This window comes from Ursus americanus, chromosome 14 (genome assembly GCF_024610735.1).
Source record: "Ursus americanus isolate L20-20 chromosome 14, mUrsAme1.1.p, whole genome shotgun sequence".
In the NCBI taxonomy this organism is placed as follows: Eukaryota; Metazoa; Chordata; class Mammalia; order Carnivora; family Ursidae; genus Ursus; species Ursus americanus.
The window spans coordinates 8,340,012-8,358,537 of NC_142140.1; the positions used below are offsets into that span (position 1 = coordinate 8,340,012).

At 46.6% G+C, this 18,526-nt stretch overlaps 1 protein-coding gene and 1 long non-coding RNA gene across 3 annotated transcripts in view; one reads left to right on the plus strand and one right to left on the minus strand.

The window, feature by feature from the left end:
* The window catches only part of LOC123799190 (uncharacterized), a 28,445-nt gene that overhangs the window by 1,192 nt on the left and 8,727 nt on the right, over positions 1–18,526 (plus strand). The gene's annotated exons all lie outside the window — the stretch shown is intronic.
* On the minus strand, positions 457–18,480 carry CPNE9 (copine family member 9). 2 transcript variants are annotated; one of them, XM_045808184.2, is made up of 21 exons: positions 18,164–18,480; positions 17,606–17,646; positions 17,445–17,491; positions 17,246–17,349; positions 16,744–16,780; positions 16,520–16,522; positions 16,172–16,248; positions 12,459–12,522; positions 12,240–12,343; positions 11,889–11,993; positions 10,449–10,490; positions 10,054–10,129; positions 9,892–9,945; positions 9,417–9,478; positions 8,643–8,689; positions 7,597–7,778; positions 7,216–7,343; positions 3,592–3,694; positions 2,952–3,009; positions 2,497–2,570; positions 457–846 (listed from the first exon to the last, which is right to left on the minus strand). In XM_045808184.2, the coding sequence occupies exons 1-21, from the start codon at positions 18,478–18,480 to the stop codon at positions 661–663; spliced, it is 1,911 nt and encodes a 636-aa protein (XP_045664140.2). In that variant the 3' UTR covers positions 457–660. The 2 variants fall into 2 exon arrangements, with proteins under 2 accessions (XP_045664140.2, XP_045664139.2); XM_045808183.2 differs by lacking the exon at positions 16,520–16,522.

The following is an 18,526-nucleotide window of genomic DNA, read 5'->3' on the forward strand; positions in this document are numbered from 1 at the left end:
TAACCTCTCTGAGCCTCAGTTTCCTGATGTATAAAGTGGAGATAAAATATAGTGCTTACCTCACAGGATTGTTGTGAGGATTAAATAAGAATATGCTTGCAAATAACCTACATATGTAATGAATACTCAAGTATTTAGCTCTTTTTATTATCCTCATTAAAAGATTCAGAATAAATGGATCAGAACAGAGTCATTGTAAAGCTGACCCCCTTTGAAGTCAGGAACCCCTTTGAGTAGCTGACGAAAGCTGTGGGCCTCTCCTCAGAAAAAACATGCACACAAAGTTTCACTTATCATTTCTTAAAGTGTTTGAAGAATGAAGAAGTGATTGAATGGATGGGTGATAGGATGGGGATGAACCTTCACTGAAGCTATTTTTGCTCACTTCTCTTGGTGTGGCCCTAGGCCCCAGGGTCCCCCACTCTTCCCCAAGAACCATGAGACAGAGGTGGAGTAAAGATCAGCTTTATTATTGGCATGAAGGCAGGGAGGTGGTGACAGTGCCAGGCCCTTCTGTGGGTGAGGGGACAGAGGGCTCGACCAGCCAGCGCTGATCCTCCAAAATGGACTCAGTAAGGTCCAGGGCTCCAGGTGCCTCTGGCTTTCAGGAGAAGCAGCGGGCAGGCAGGCAGACTGCTAGTTACTGAATAGGTAGGCTCCTCAGGGCTGTTCTGGAGCTGGGGTTGGGCTGGAGTTGGCAGGAGGTGGGGGACGAGGTTGGATATCCCTGGTGCGCATGTAGGATAGCAGCTGCTCTGGGATCTCAGCCAGCACGTCCTTGGCTAGTCGGGCCATACTCAGCACCTGGTTTCCTGACCGGTCAACATAGTCTCGGAATGGGACGAACTGGGACAGGCACAGATAATCAGGTGTGGGTAATGGCCAGGGAAGAGAGGAATGGGAAGGGGAGCAGTAAGGAGGTTTCCTCTTTGACCCCTAACATCTCTTTCCAAATATCACACTATCTCTTTCCCCCTATCTTGGACAGCTTTCCACATTTACTTTCTCCCTACCTCCTTTTTTTTTTTTTTTTTTTTTTTTTACCTTCTATTTACCTCCAACCCATTCCAGTTTGGCTTCACACAGTACTGACACTGCTCTTGCCAATGTAATAGCCCTTATGTTACCAAATCAGTCCAGTGGGCAATAACTGTCAGTCTTCATCTTGCTTCACTTCTCTTTAGCTTTTCATTACATTTGACCATAATCTTCCTAGACACAGCCCACTCTTGACATACCACACTCTTCTGGATTTTCTTGTTCCTTTCTGGATGTTCCTCCTCCCACCCCCCCATTCCTCTGGGTCTACCTGTTCCTAAACCTGGTCACTTCTCTCTCTAAGTTCTCTTCCTGGGTGATTTCATATACTTCCCTGACTTTAAAAACTGTACTCTGATGACTCCCAAATTTATACATCCATCCCTGGTCTCTTTTTTAAGGTCCAGAGCCACATATTTAGTTGCCTATATCACATCTCCATTCACTTGTCTTAGATATCTCAAACCCAGTGTGTTCACAACTGAATTCTGGCCCTTTCTTCCAAATTTGTTCCTCCCCCAAGCTTCCCTTTCCCAATAAATGGGACTATCACTCACTCAGTTGCTCAAGCTAGAAAACTGAGAGTCATCCTTGAAGCCTTCCTCACTCCCCATCACATTTAATCAAAGCATCAACTCTTGTAAAATGTTCTTAAATAATCTTTTGAACCTGCTTCTCCTCTCCATCCTCATTCCTTCCATTCCTGTCCAGATCCCTGTCATCTCTCCTCTACGACTTCAAAGGCTTCCTCACTGACAGGTCTATCTACGTGCCTTTTCTCTCGACCTGCTGCTGTCTCCATGCAGCAGAGCTCCTCCTAATATGCAAGTCTGACCATCTCAGTCCCCTATGTAAAATCCTTCAAGAGATTTCTGATTCTTTAGAGCAAAACTCCAAATCTTCATCATAACCAGCAAGGCCTTGGCTCCCTCTTCTTCACATTTCCTGGGATGCTGCCACCCTGGCCTGTTGCCTTTTCCATGTTTGTGCTAATTCTTCTGAGCCTCAGGGCCTTTGCATGTGCTGCTTCTCTACCTGCAGTGTTTAGGTAGAGCAAGCCTCCTTTAGGTTTTAGCTCAGATGTCACTTCCTTATAGAAGCCTTCCCTGACTACCCTGCTAAGTCCAGTCCCTGTTATAGGCTCTCATAGTGGCATTTCCTGTTCCTCTGGAGCACTTATCACAATCTAATGAGATATCTAACTGTGTGATTATTATTGGTTGCCTCCACTAGAGGGCGGGGGCTTTGGGGATCTCCTATACTATGGATCCAGAATGGCTGCAGCAACCTGCCTGTTCCTCAAAAAGAATTTGTTCAATGAATGCAGGACGGCTGAAAGAGTAACAGGGAGAAAGGTAGATTATTAAGAAGACAGTATGGGAGAGTGGCTGCCAACTTAGCCTGTCTTTCCCACTGTGCCTTTTGGCTCCATGACTTCCTCTCCCTGGTTAGATCTACCTGAACGATGTCCCGTTCTGCATAGCGTCCCCTAGAGGACACGCGCACGTCATCACCATCCAGCTCTTCCATTGCTGCAGAGAAGACAACCTTCAGCTAATTGTCCTCTCCCACACCAACCCAGGTTACCCCCCTCCTTGTTAGCTCCACTTCAGAGTCATCATGAGAATATTTAGTGGTTGTATTCAAGTCCTAACAAATTTTAGGCACTGTTACAGAGTTGTTATTATGCCTTCCGATGCATTCCGTCCACCAAGGAACCCCAAGAAGGAAGTATTCATATCAACAGCCTTGGTTATAATAAGGAAATAGGTTCAGAGAAGGTCTGTGACTTGGCCAAGGCCCAACACAGGTATCCGTCTTATCTTTTATGTGAGGCAGGCCTGGGTGCCCAGATCCTCCCCTATTTTCCCCAGTTCTTGGTCTCATTCATGGACACCCCTGATCCTACTCACCTTCAAACATGGCTGGTCCCACACCGACAATAATGATAGACATAGGCAGTGAGGAGGCCTGTGAGGGAAAGAGGTTGAATGTTTGGGGTGAGCAGTCATAACAATGGAGGTGACTACTGGGGACAATTCTCTGTGCATGTTTCATGTTTCTGCATATAAAGCAGAGGCACTGATTCCCTTTGTTCCAGACTATCTTTTCAAGGATATCTGCTTATCAAACAGCCTTGAAAGATATAGTGTCTTCCTTTGGAGCAAAGGGCAGGTTTGTTTACTATTCAGTTTAGTAAAGTATCTCACATTGGAACAAAGGGGAGGCATGCTTGCTGCCCATTATAAAAGATTCAGATACCATAAGCTCAGGGTTTATGACCTATAATGCATCCCACTGTGGGTGCAGGTGTCAAATGACATCATCTTGTGGGAATTGGGACTTAGAATCAAAGCAAATGCTGATAATTGAGCTACTGCTATGCCTGAGAATAACAAAGTCCTTTGTCTCCAATCCAGGAGCCTTGTGTCTTCTGCCAGCATCCATGAAACTGGAGGGCTAATTTGTTAGCTTGCAAGTAGGGTAAAATCTCAAACCCTTCACAGTTATTAACAGTGCCCCTCCCTGCCAAGCCCTCCTCCTTATACTTACACTGACAATGGCCTCCTTGGTCTGCGTCATGTCAGAGATGACCCCATCAGTGATGATGAGCAGAACGTAGTACTGTGAACCATCAGAGATCTTTGCTGCAGCCCTGGTTGAGAGTCCAAGATCACAGTCCAGCTGAAAGCCCAGAGAGGTCAAGGGAACACCCTACCCCTAAAGCTTCCACCACCAGTGTATAAGCAGTGGGCAAGGATTGGGGTTTCTGAAGCTCATGGTCCTTCCCCAGATCTGGATGCCTGCCCCTGCCTGATATCCCTCCAGTAACATTTATGGAGAACTTATAGTAGGCACTGGAGGTACACAATGAGAATAAACTAATTAATCCCAGCCATCTCGAGGGAGGACATTAGTCTCAGAATCACAGAAATAGGTATAATTATTCTTGTGATGAGTACTGTGATAGAAAGGGACACTGCTAGGACAGTGTCTAGTAGGGGATCCTAACATAGTCCCGCAGGTCAATGAAGGCTTCTTTAAGGAAACAATGTTTGAGGATGAAGGAAGAGGCGAAGCAAAAGGAGGAACAAAGGGAATACCACAGACAAGGGCCTTGTGGTGGAACTGAAGGAAGCCCACTGTGTCTGGAGCCCAGAAAGTGAGAGAAGCTAAGTGAACCATGTGATTGAGATGGGGTAGGGGCCAGATCACACAGGCCTTTAACAGCCCCTAGAAAGATTTTGCTTTTTATACAGGGCAAGACCAAAGGCTAAAGGCCTTCTTTCTTCTCTTTCTCACCCATTTCTTCTTTGTTCCTTCTCCCCTCTGCTGGCCACCTCCCATTGCCTATGCTGTTGGGTCCTTAGGCAGTCTAACAGCTGCTCCCAACCTCCTTTTCCTTCTCTCACCATCAATCTTTGAATCCCAGATTTTTCTATCTGAAAAGTACTTCAGAAGTTATTGAGCCCAGTCCCCTTATTTTACATATACGAAAAATGAGACCTTCAGAGAACACAAAGGTCACAGCACATCCTGGTCTCTCGACTCCCAGTCTTAGGCCCTGAGTAGGTTGGAAAGGACAGAGTTGCACTATCCAATAAGGCAGACCCTGGCCACAGGTGAATATTGAAATTTAAATTAATTAAGGTAAATGAAGTAAATATTTGGTTTCTTATTCACCTGAGCTACATTTCAAGTGCTCAATAAAAGAACCCAATTAAGCCTAAAGCCTGAGCTCTTAATTCCTCCACTCTCCATTCTTGGCCTGTTCTTTAGATACTCTTCCATATACATTGTACATTCTGGTCATAATTCATTGTTTATTGTTTCCTGAGCTTGCCCCTTTATGGCTCTGTGTTTTTCACATGCTGTTCCTTCTGCCAGGCCTACTCTGCATCTCTTTCTCTGATAAAGTCCAACTTGCCCTCTAGATCCAGCTAAGTAATCTCCTATAACTAGGTTACACCCTCCCCTCTTCTCCCTCTGCCTGCTAGGATACCGCCCACCAAGATGGGCTGTCCTTCCACATGGGTTTTCACACCCATGAGGGTACCAGCATGTGTGCCCAGGGAGACAGGATACCTGGAGCATTCATTCTACTGTATGATCTGGTGGATAAAGCTAGATGACTCTAAGTGTACTTAAAACACCTTTTTTCCCCCTCCAAATTAAAGCAGACATGGACACCACATGAGGAGAATGTAAAATTTGCATGAATTTTTAAGATAAATATGGTGACTTCAAAGACATTTTCAGCCGGGTTGCTTTCAGCTGTGCCCCTAAGATTCCCCTGGGGGAAGCAGTCGCTTGCCTTTGCCAACAGGCAACTTGCTGGAAAAGTCGGGGAAGCTCTGGCCTACGGAAAGTAATGATTTATTTATATTTCTGTCTCCTGCACCAAGGCGGGAGCTCCCAAGGGCAGAGACTAGATGTGATTCATCTGTGAGTCTCCAGTGCCCCAGCAGAGAACTGAGCATACAGCAGATGACCTTTGAATAGTAATAATGATAATAATAGTAACAGTAATAGCTGACACTTAAAGCACTTACGATGTGGCAGGCACTAAGTGCTTGACATATATTAATTTAGTTAACCCTCACAACAGCCCTATGATATTGCTGTTATTATTATCATTTTACAATTGAGGAAACAGGCATAGAGAGGTTCAGGATCTTGCTCAAATTCACATAGCTAGGGAGTGGTAGAGTGGGTGTATCGACTTAACTAGTCTGGCTCCAAAGCCCACATTCATGCTACATTGCCTCTATATTGAATGTTCATTCAATGAATGAGTGAACTAAGATAAAATTAAGAAATCTGTTTAATAACAAGAAAAATATGCTCAGTCTCCAATATTAAGTGAAAAAATCAGTAGTGAACTATTGCATGCAACTTTTTAAAGTTTATTTATTTTTTTAGTAATCTCTACACCCAGAATGAGGCTCAAACTCACAACCCTGAGGCCAAGAGTTGCGTGCTCTTCTGACTGAGCCAGCCAGGCGCCCCTGCATGTAATTTGATTGCAATTATGGATTCATAAGGAAAAAAATGTCAATAACTGTATATACATCTACATTCCCATGGGCAGTATTCTGGGTGATTTCTTATTTCATTTCTCCATCCTTGACATTTTCTACAGCAATTCTTTTGTAATTGAAAGAAACTATTATCTTCATTATGAATTACATAAACAATTTTTATTAGGGAAAAGGGAAGTCTATAGGCGTATAAATCTACCTGAAATCCTTCCATTTATATTCTCTTTTTTTGTTTAATCTTTTTACTTTCAAGCTTTCTGAGGTACTTTGTTTTAGCTGGATCTCTTCTATTCAGCATATTTTAGGGTTTCTTATTATTTTATTGTCTTATTCAATCAGAGAGTCTTTTTCTTTTAATAGGTGAACTTATCCAATTTATGTTTAATGACATATGTTTGGTTTTAGTTGTCATTTTATTTGCATTTTAAAAAGTGATTTGATATGTGATATTGTGTTTTTTTATTCTGAAAATTTTGAGGTTTTTTTTTAAGTTTCTATTTATTTATTCATTTCAGTAATCTCTACACCCAACGTGGGGCTCAGACTCACAACCCCAAGTTCAAGAGTTGCACACTCTTTCAACTGAGCCATCCAGGTGCCCCTGGAGTTACTCTTCTATTTTTAGAAGTTACTTTCCTATTTTTTAATCTACTCTTTATTGAGCACTTATCATGGGCCAGACACTGTGCTAATAATTCTTACTTTGTTATCTAATTTTAACCTCCCAATAACCCTATAAAATAGTGCTATTGTTATCCATTATTTTACCCATTTATAGGGATGAAATGGGGACTTACAGAGGCTAAGTTGCTTTAGGTCACATGGTTAGTGAGGAGTGGAGCCAGGTCTGATGCCAAAGCTTGTGCCTTAACCATTGTGCTATAGGACCATCTCTCTTTTCCCCAAACTTGAGGCCTGAATCGTTCCCAGAGAGTGGGATTGGGGTAGTTTGTTGACACCCTCTCTATCCCAGTATAACGCATTTATCTCTTTATATCAGAGCCTGGCCAACACTGAAAATTTTACCCTTTCCCCAAAGCCCAGGTTCACCCAAGAGTGGTCTTGACTATCCTTGGGAAGTCAGTCCTCTGTCTGGGTCCCCTCATTCCTCCCAGTCCCCACCCAGTTCCCTTACCTGGCCACCTGGTTGATGACAGGAGCAAAGTAGGTGGGGCCATAGAGCTGCACTGTGCGCAGGCTCTGAAAGTAGCTCTCCAACACACCTTCAATGCCTGCACAGTTGGGGTCCTCATCGTTGTTGTTCTGTCAGGGAAGATACCTTGCTGGGCTGACCCATGCAGGATATACCCAGGAGTACTCTGATCCCACCTCACTCCTTTTTTCCATCTCTCTCTCTCATGCTCCCCTCCAAACTCCAGCCCTGCTCCCCTCCCTGCTCTGCTCCCCTCTCTTAGTTTCCTGGTCCTCTGAAGGTACTTGACCCTGAGAAGAAATTCACCAACTTGAGTGGACCAGATGCCAGGGCATGGAGTGTAGGCTCTGGCCTATACTATACCAGGGGGAACTGGTGGGAGATCCGTCCTTCTGGAGGCAGTTTGGCCCCAAAGCCATAGGCTGGGAAGAGCTTGTCACTGTCATAGTCCTGGATGATTTCGCCCACTGCCTTGAGGGCCATGGCATAGGCGCTGAGTTGGTAGGGGCTCATATAGTGCAGGGAGGTGGGCTGCAGAGGATTCCCTGTAGGGACACAGGACCCCCAGCCTCATGGTCACCTTGATCATTTATTCACCTGTCCATCCATGTATACTATCCATTCACCCACTCTTTACCCATGTACTCCCTCATTATTTTGCCCAATCATCCATATATTCATTTATCCCTCTATCCATCCACCAACCCCTATATCTATCCATCAGTTTATCCACTTACCCACATATCCATTCTCCCATCCACTTGACATAAATCCATCTTTCAATCTACCCATCCTTTTCTATCCATCTTCCTCTCCATTCTCTTATCCAGTATCTACCCAACTACCACCCACCTGTCTTCATATGTACTCATCCATCTATCCACTCATTCATTATCCTATCTACTTACCTGTTATTTCTCCAATTTAAACATCTGTCCATTTGTCCACCTGCATACCTAATCATGTATCCACTTGTCCAACCTATTGTACTCACTCATTAAACCATCTACCTACTTGGTTTATTCATCTATTTACCTACCCAGTCATTACTTACTCATTTACTGCTTCATTTCTCCTTACACCCCTATTATCTCCCATCCATTCACTTACTTGTCCACTTCTTGAGGTATCTATCCTTTCAACTTTTAAAAATTCATTGACACACGTATTTTCTTTTACCCTCTGTTCCCCATTATACCCAATAATGTCCCCCCAAACTCTTGTCCCAGTACCAGCCTGGCTGGGCTTTGCCTCAAGCCTGGGCTTACTGGGTAGGTGAACTCTTAACTGACTGAGCCACCCAGGCACCCCTGGGTAGGTGAACTCTTATCCCCAGGTCAGAATCCAGGCCAATCCCTAATGAATTCCTTAGAATTCCTCCATACCCCATTCCCCCATCCATGCCTCACCATTAGAAGCTGTGAAGTCAATGGCTACTGTGAAGTTCAGCTGTGTCCTGTTGGGGAAGTAGATGGATTGAGAAGTGAGGGACCAATACTTATTATATCAGGATTTCTCGAACACTACTGTGCATACAAATCACCTGGAGATAGTGTTAAAATGCAGATTCTGATCTGGATGGTCTGTATGGAGCCTGAAATTCTACATTTCTAACAAACTCCCAGACGATGCAGATGCTGCTGGTCCATGGAGCACACTTTGGGTAGCAGAATTAAATGCCTACTGTGTGACAAGTGTATGTAATTTATGTCATTTAACTTAATCCTTACTATAGCCCTGAAGTAGTAATTAACATCTCCATTTTGCATAGGAGAAAAGTGAGCTTCGGAGAAGTAAAGTACTTTACCCAGGTCAGCCTACCACTATTGAGCCAAATGGAATGTCTCCTTTGGTCTGCTTGGGTTTTCCCTCTCTCTTGGCCTCTTTCTGTTGACTGGCCATGATTTTTATCTGAACCCCAGCCAGGTTACTGGGGCCATCTTTGAAGACCACTGGTCTCTCATCTTCCCATGGGAGGCCTGGAAGCTAGAGATGAAAGTCAGCCTCATGAAGAAAACTAAGATGGACAACATAATGCATTTTACAGAGCACTGTATAGTTTGCCAAGTGTTTAAAAGTTTATCTCCATGGACCCTAACCATTCATAAATAAGAAAACTGAGGCTTAGAACTGGGAGTAACTCAATGCTGGTCATTCAGCCCAGAACCTGGCCTGTAACTCACCCTCCCTTGATGTAATCAACAAAAGTAAATTCAGAGTCCACAGAAAAGGAGAGCAGCGTCACCTGTGGAACAAAGAGACAGCCCTGCTACTTTGGAAAGGGCAGTTGGGTGGCAGAAGGCAGAGAGGCACATGATTCCACCCCCTACCCCACACTCCCCAACCCTGTGTGATTTCTGAAGGGGCAAAAAAGAGGAAGCTGTCAGAAACAGACTTGGATTTCCAAAAGTGTATTAAATTGGGAAATACAACTTAAGTTTAAAAAAAAATTCTGCAAAATAGTAAAGATCAAACAACTTTCCTTCGGTGAGAAGACAAAAGAAAACAAAAGAAACTTAAATGGAGCCACCTTGGGCCCAACATTACTATATCCAAGTAATCTGTGCCCACAGCCTTCCCCCAACATTTATCATATTATGTCAGTGGGAATAGAAACAGAAGGATCTAGGGAGGACCAGAGCTTTAGGGAGCACTCACAGTTCCTGAGTTGACATATTTCTTCTTCTTACATTTCTTCCGAGGGTTAAGTACCTAAGTGAAGAAGATAACAGTGATGGTGGGAAACAGAGGAAGGGAGCTACAGACTGAGCACACTGGGCTGGAAGGCCTGGGCAACCTGGACAGGGCTGGAGTTCTCACCTCATACACTGTGAACTGGTTCTGGGCCTTGCTCAGCTCCCGGTAGCTGGTGGTGAACTCACCGATGAAGTCATGGCTGCAGTGAGGCCAGGGGTGGGTGAGCAGCAGCTGCTTTTGGCTTGGAGCCAGCCCTGAAACTAATCTTTTGTTCCCACTATCCCCTGCTTCTACTTGGGCTGCAGGGCCAGGGGGTTGGGGCCAGAAGAGAGGCCAAGTTAAGGGGGAGAGAAGGAAGATGCAACCAAGAGGGTCAGTTGTACTCAAGGTCCTGGCATCTGTTATCACCCTTCTTGACTCCTAAGGCCACTTTGGGTTACTAGTGAATGTACTACATGTTATAGGAAGGTGTTTGAATTAACTGCAAGAGAAGAAAGTACTATGTGGGGCAGTTCTACCTTCCATCCCGGTCCCAGTCGTACACATCAATCTTCACTGTTCTGAAATGCAGGAGATAAGCATAGGCTAGCACGTATGATAAATCCTAGAGACACCCTCACCGACTTAACCATACACAGATCATCCTCCCATACACCCACCTGTTTTTCCTTCAACCTTCCTCCCATCGGTCCATCCATCCTATTTATTCATTCACCAGTCCATGCACATACCCAACTATCTACTGCCACTGCCATTATTTCTTCTACTGCTATTTGTACCACTATTACTATTCTTTACTACTTGTTGAGTCTTACTATATTCTAGGCATTGTTACATGCTTTTGTAGATGGACTCATTTGATTTAACAACCATCCTATAAAGTAAGTACTATTATTCTTATTTTTGGATAAGGAAACTGAGATACAAAAAAACCAGTAACTTGACTAAGAACCATAACTAGTAAGTGGTTCAGCTGAGATTTAAACTCAGACATCCTGGTTCCAAAGACTTTGATCTTAAGTACTATGCCTAAGTCCTCCTATATGTCCATATATCTGTGTTGCAATCTATACAACTATCTATCCATGTAGCCACCCACTTTCCCATACATTTGCCAATCTAATTACCTTTTAAATCCCTTTCTTTATCCACCCATCTAACTATACGTCCAGGCATTCACTGACTTACTGATGTATGCAAGCATCCATCTCTGTCCATTCAGCTATTTAACCAAACACCCATCTATCACATTTGTCCATAGAATCATCCATTCATCTACATAACCATCCATGTATGTGCCCATCCATCCTTCCACCCACTCACCTATCTTCATACTGTCCATTTATTAGTTCATATGGTCAGCCTATCCATCTACTTTACACTCCTTAATCAACTAATTAATCTGATCCTTCCATCCATCTACCATTCACTCACCAATCCACCTTTTGCTCTACCTATTTATCCTCCTGCTTTTTCAGTCATCCCTCTGCCTCTCCAGGCATCTAACAATCTCTTATATACCCATCCATCTATTCATTCATCCATTAATCCATCCATCATTTGTCCATCTCCTGATCTGCCCATCAGTCCACTTATCCACTCATCTGTTACCTATTCATCCATCTCCCCTTCTACCCACACACCAGTCCTCTTACACACCCACCCCTATACCCATCCATCCATTCACCAGCTTATCCATCCATCCGACCCTCCATCCATGTATCTGTTTATTCATGTGTTCATTTGCCCTTTCATCTACCCACCCACCCATCCATCCTCCTATCCGTCTATGTGGCCATCCATTTGCTTCCCCATCTACTTATCTCCGTGCCCAAAACTCTGTCTCACCAAGCAGGATCCTCCAAAACTATTGTGACACTTCTGCCAGCACTCTGGGGCCCAGGAATCCCATTCTCATGCCCTTGTTCCCTTACTCCCTAGCTTACACTGAAGCAGACCTGTCATAGTCTCCATTGCACAATGCCCGCACAGGGATGCTGAAGGGTTGCCAAACAGGATTCAGCGTGTTTTTCACAACCTCCGTCTTGTGGCAGATGGTGAACCTGGAGAGGAGCAAGAGGCCTGGAACCTGCCTTGGGGGCAGAACTGAGCCCAGAGATAGGGCCTCATACTCTTGGAGATTCCTGGGATTTCCCCACTTGTTAAGCACATATTGTGAGCTGCCTTGAGTGAATTCTGAGCTCAGGTCCTGGTAGAGTCTAAGATGCCCCACATCCAGCCCGAGAGCCCTAATGGGACCATGGTCACAGCAGGGCAGGGGTGGGTGCCACGGGAGAAGATTGACTCACGTGCCATCCTCATTGCTCCTATAGAATACAAGGAAGGGGTCTGACTTCCCAAAGAAATCCTTCTTGTCCAGCTTGTTTGCACACAGTTGCATGGTGGCAATGTCCTAGGAATGAAGTTTGGCTGTTGACACCCAAATTGTTCATAGCCTCAAACAGTCCACTAAAGGGAGTTTAGGAGAGAAGGGAGCCTTGTGGGTCTAGCATATGGCCTTTACTGACCCGACAATTGCTAAGCTCCTCTGCAGTCAGCAATATGGTCCCACACTTCTTGCCTGGTACACCCCTGGAAGCAGAAAAAGCCTCTTTGTGAGGGGAGGGAGAGTAGGCAGCGAGGAATGGGGTAGCCAATCTGGGATTAGGTGGGCCAGGGGATTCAATATGCCATTTCCTGACAGTCCCCTAAATGTATCTCTTTCTGCCCTGGGTGGTTCCTTGTGGGAAGGGCCTGACTTTGATACGGAAGGGGTCTGTAGTCTGAAAGGAAGGGGCTAATCTGGCCTAGGTGGACATGTTATAATGGTAGCTTGGGAAAGACAAAGGATTTAAAGTCCTGAGTAAGTTATTTCCTTTTTTGCGGGTCCTAGTTTCGTCTACTATGAAATGGGAATCATGCCCACCTCTCGGGGTTGTGAAAAGATCTGAATGAATGCACAGAAGGACAAGCAATTGGGAAGCTTTATTGATATGAAGGTGGTTAAATTTCTCAAAGCAGACCTTGGTATCTACTTTATGTCAGGCACTGGGCTAGGTATGAATTGGCCAATTGGCACTCTCCAGTTCTGCTAGACCGTGCCCTCAGAGAGCTTCCAGAGGGAGGTGGGATGTCAAAGCCGATAGGCAAGTAGAGTGTGATGTAGCAGTCCTGAATGAGGGAGAGGAATTTCTATCCAGACCTAGGACAAAAGGCTGTTTTGTTAGATCAAAAATGTGGTTCTTTCCGAAGAGTAAAATAAAATGTGAAGAGTAAATAAAAAAGACAAGGGAAGCCTTATACTCTCCTGACCCAAGAAGGGACACTTCTTCTGTGTATTTGAAGGGTACATATTAGGACACCCATCTCCAACTTGCCTTGCCTTGGGTCTCCAAGTGGTCAGGGACCTTGCTGATATGGGCCTGTGAACCTTGACCCCAAAGGGCTCCCAATTGTGGCAGAGAGAAAGCTAGGTCAGGAGTGTTCTGTGTTCAAGTTCTGGTTCCAACTTACTATGTGATTTTTCCCATCTTTGACATGAATGTTGAACCATTTCTTTGGCTCCTTCAATTTTTGACTCTTCGTGCTTTAAAAAGAGTGTGAGGAATATAGGAACTTTTCACCTGCACACCCAGGACCAAGTCTCTGATCTTACTGCTTTCTCTCTGTTCTTTGACTCTTTAATGTTTTCCCTCACCTCCTTACCCAGTGTGAATTCCAGTCAATGATTATAATAATCACTCCCTTGCATCCTACCCTTTATCCATTGCCCTTCTGTCACTTCAGTATACTTATTTGGCAGAACCACAGCCCTAGTTAAATCCAATTCTCTGCCTAACCTGTACTGCACCTGTGCAGCTGAATAAGGCCGGAGAAAAACACACAATCTTGTTAACTGGTCTCACTTTTTTTTTTTACATCTTATTTATTTATTTAAAGTCATCTCTGCACCCAACATGGGGCTTGAACTCATGACCCTGAGATCAAGAGTCACGTGCTTTACTGACTGAGCCAGCCAGGCACCCCTAACTGGTCTCATTTTAAATGCATGACCACAAACCTCAAGAGGGTCCTTAATCATACTTCACTCTCTAGTTCTGCTAGATGACAGTTTCACTCCTCCTCTCTCCTCAAACCCAGAAAGCCTCCTCCCCCATCCTCACTCAGCCAATGACCTTGTTTCCTACTTCACTGACAAAACTGAAGCAACCAGAAGAGAATGTCCACAGACCTACCACCACACCTACCTTGCCTCCAGTATCTTCACCCACGCAACTGTTGCTATAAATGACTATCCGTGTGCCTATTTATCCCTCCACTGTGTGCTACATTCCACACCCTCTTGCCTGTACATGGACATCATTCCACCAAGTCTCTCCTTTTTTTTTTATTATGTCAATTTTTCAGTTTCTACTGGGTCATTCCCCTTAACATACAAATGTGGTATAATTTTTCTCATGTTAAAAAATGCAAACCTATTCTGACCTCACTTCCTTCCCTAACCACCCCTTCTTTTCTCTTCTCTTTGCAGCAAAACGCCTTGAAAGATTTCTTGACTTTCATTCCTCTCTTCCATTCTCTTCTAACCCTCTCCAACCAGGCTGTCACCCCCTCCTCTTCCTTCAGAACTTCAGCCCTGCAGCAGCATTTGACATGGCTGGTCACTCTCTCCTTAATACACAACCTTCACTTTGCCTCCAGGACAACACCTCTTCTCTTGGTCCTCCTCCTACTTCATTAATACTCCTTCTATGTCTCCTTTTCTAGTTCCAATTCATGGAGTCTCAGCGTTTGGTCTTTTCTTTCTCTGCTCACTCCCTTGGTGATTTCATCTAGTCTCCTGGCCTGAAAGAGCATCTATAACTCATGCATCTTATTGTCTATTTGACATATCGCTAGGATGTCTAATAAAAATTACCAAATTCAACAGGAGTCAGACTGAACTCCTGATTAAATCCCCCCTGCAATTTTTTTTTAACCATCTCATTTATGGCAACTCCATCCTTCCAGATGTTCAGGCCAAAGGGCTTGGTGTCATCCTTGACTCCTCCTCTCCTCTCACATCCGTATTCAACCTGTCAGGAATCTGTTGGCTACACTTTCAAGTTATATCCAGATCTGACCGTTTCTCTCCTGCACTGCTGCACCCTGGGTTGCTGTGATAGCCTTCCAATGGGATTCCTGCTACTATCTTCATCTACCCAAGGTTTATTCTCAATCCAGCAGCCAGCATCATTCATGTCACTCCTCTCTTCAGAGCCTTCCAGTGACTCCCAACTCGGAGTAAAAGCTAAAGTCCTTACAGTGACTACAAGGCCCTAAACTGTTAACTCTCCAGTCTCATCTCCTCCTTTCTTCCTCCTTGCTCACTTGGCTATAGCTACACTGGGCTCCTTGCTGCTTTCTGAACATATTAGGCTTTTGCACTGGCAGCTTCCTCTGCCTGGAACATTCCACATCCTGATATCTGCATGGCTCACCTCCTTATGTTCTCCAGGTTATTGCTCTAAAGTTACCTCTCCATAAATCCTACTCAACCACTCTGCTGAGTATTGCAAGTCCCACTCACCCAGCATTTCCAGTCCTCCTAATTCTGCTCTACTTTGCCTTTTTTCCATAGCAATTAATGTCTTCCAACATATTATATAATTTACTTATTTATTATGTCTATTTTGTACAGTTTATCCCCCACCTTCTATAGGATAAGCTCCCTGAGGGCAGAACCTTTGTTATGTTCATCATTACAACCCATGCCCCTTGAACAGTGGCTGACATAGATTATATGCCCAGTAGTATTTATGGAACAGATGAGTCCCTGTTGCCTAGCACAGAGTATGGCATATAAAACATGCTAATAAATATTTAGTGGGCAAATGTAATAGAAATTCCAGGGGTCTTGATTTGGTGAGGGGAAGCTTCCCGGAGGATAAAAGCTTGGAATTGGACCTTAAGGGTAGAATCAGACTTAGAAAAAGAGTGAGGTGAGAGAGAGACAGACATACAGGTAGAGACAGAGAGAGAGAGAGAGAGAGAGAGGGGGGACAAGACAAGACATGTCAGGCCTGAGACTGACTTGAACAGAGCACTGGAGATTGGTCTTTCCCAGGAGGGTGAAGGGAGCCATTGAAGGCTCCCAACCAGGGGGAATCCCAGCCTTTACTGCTATTGGGTCAGCAGTGTCTTTGGGAGGAAAATTTGGAGGCACCCACCCTTCCCCAGCACCCCTTCTTGTTCAGCTCACGTGAGGTGTCGCTCTACACGACTTCCCTGGCCTCCGATCACCTCTCCCAGGGCCAGGAACGCTTGTCCCAGGAAATCCTGCACCAGGACATGGAGTCAAAAACGACAGGAGAGACTGAGGATGCAGAGTCCCAGCCTAGCCCTGGTGACACTGCTGCATTGACCAGTGTGTTCCAGGATGGCAGAATACTAGAAGCATTGCCCTGCCTGTGCTTTGAAGGATGGGGAAGGGGTCCTCAGACCAATTCTGCTTCTTGGCCCTGCTGTTATTGCTCTCCACAATGCCATCCCACACCTCACCATCTATTCCACACCCCACCATCCCAAAGCCAGCCCCGTTCAGCCTCACCTTCTGCATGTCCCAGAGGTGGCCGAGAAGGAAGAGGAACAGTGAGTAAAAGGCATGGGTGGGAAACCAAGAGACAGGAGCAGGAGAGTAGGGCTGGGAGGATGGGTTTGGGGCCCAAGAAGGTAGAGTTGGGGTTGAGGGGTAGGAGGGTTCTAAGGAAGGTTGTTTAACACACTGAGCGCCTCCTGTGTGCCTGGCTAGCCCGCGAGGGGACGCTTGCTCACCGGTTTGGAGATGTTGGTTTTGGAGTCAACGTTGTATCTGGGAAGAGAGTGGAACCAGCATAAGGTGGGGCTGGTGAGAGACAGCCTGGAAAAGGGGTCGGGTTTTGAATCCTGGTTAAAATTGTGGATAGAGTGAGGGGCAGCCTTTGATCCAAATTCAGTCAGGATCTCCTTTAGGGCAGGAGTCAGGGTCACAGAGAATCAGGGGCCTGCTGGGGGTAGGGTCATACCAGGGCGGGGTCTTGATGGAGCCTGAGCTAAATGAGGGTGCAAAGCTTTGGGCCCAACCAGGTCTGGGGAGTGAACTGGATTGGATATGACCTAAGGGCAGAGCCAAGCTAGACTTGGGGACAGAGCTAAGACTAGAGTGGGACCAAACGGCCTGGTGGAGGAACGAGGCTGGGAGGCCGGGCTGGGGAGGAGCCTGCCAGAATTTTGCGTGGATCCAGGTCGGGCAGGGCGGGGGGAGGGGGTACAACCCAGGATTCTGGGCGGGGCTCACACATCAAAGCGCAGGTTTTGCTTTTCCTCAAAGAAGTAGTCGAGGACGAATTTGCGCACAAAGTCTGGGTTCAGCGTGTTATCAATCACCTCTGTCCGTCCGAACTGGATAGGGGGCGGAGAGTTAGCACGGGGTCGGACGGGGGGCAGGTAATGGGGGGGCATGCAGCTCTTGGCTAGAAGAGGGCTCTTGGACTCACCTCTCGCCACTCCTGGCTGGCCCGGCTCTGCGTGTAAAGCACCACCACTGCAGGCGAGAGTGGAGGCGGGGAAGGAAGGATGTCAGGTTGGCCTGAACCTTTCCCCACCCCTCAGTCGCGCCCAGACCCTAGTTCCCCCTCCCCTCCCTGGCGCCTCCTACTGGGGTCGGATTTGGAGAAGGTGTCGAGGTCCAGCAGGTTCCTAGAGAAAGCGACAGACAGTGGGTGGGTCATTCTGGAGCCCAGTGCCTCGACTCTGCCCTGAGTTGGGCACCCGGGGGAGGCATGGGGCTCAAATCGCATCTCCCTCTCCCATTACTACACCCAGTGGAGAGTTGGGGGGGGGGGGGTGGTCCGCGTTGTCAGCACCCTGGACAGCACCGGAAATATCGGCTCAAGAATCATTATCCATGCATCCACACTGTCTTCAAGGGCCCAGGATAGAGGGTTAGCCCCAGAACTTTGTCCTCCTGGGGCCCAGATCCTACTGGATCCCCGTGACCCGTCCCTTGAACCCGCAGGCTGAGCTTTTATTTGCCGGTGGAGCTGTTCAAAGAAACCCCCTCCCCGAACCCGCCAGCGACTCCCCTAAGTCTGAATCTGAGATTTTCCGGCCCTGGATGCTTCTTTCCCCCGGGGTCTGGCCCTTGTCCGCTCCAAGCCCCACAGCCGATTGGGGCAGGGGCAGTGCCTACGCCCTCCCCAGCGTGGCGGCTCACCGGCAGGACACGGTAATTTCAATCTTGGTGGCCGGTACGCTGCGCTCAGAAGCTCCGCTGAGAGACATGGCTGGTCGAGTGCCCGGAGCTGCAGGAGGCTGTGAGACAGGGGCCGCCGGGGCTAGGGGCGGCAGCAGTGGCGGGTCTGGTCCATGTGCCGCCGCGACAGCGGTGGCGGCGGCGGCGGCGGCGGCTGCACTCCCTCCAGCCCTGCTTGCGCGACTCCAGCCGATCGCGCCTTGACTGTGGCCGCCGGCGGCAGCGACTCCAGATGGTAACCTAGCCCCGCCCGGCCCTGCGGGCGGCCCCCGCCCCATTGGAGCAGCCTCGAGCCAGCCAGGAAACTAACCCCGACCCCAAATC

Coding starts and splice junctions, on each gene's coding strand:
- CPNE9 (XM_045808184.2), bottom strand. CDS start 18,480: ATGGGGCGGGGGCCGCCCGCAGGGCCGGGCGGGGCTAGGTTACCATCT. Junction 12,344..12,458: donor AGGAGCTTAGCAATTGTCGG/GTCAGTAAAGGC, acceptor CTTCATTCCTAG/GACATTGCCACCATGCAACT. Junction 2,571..2,951: donor GGGACCAGCCATGTTTGAAG/GTGAGTAGGATC, acceptor TCTTCTCTGCAG/CAATGGAAGAGCTGGATGGT.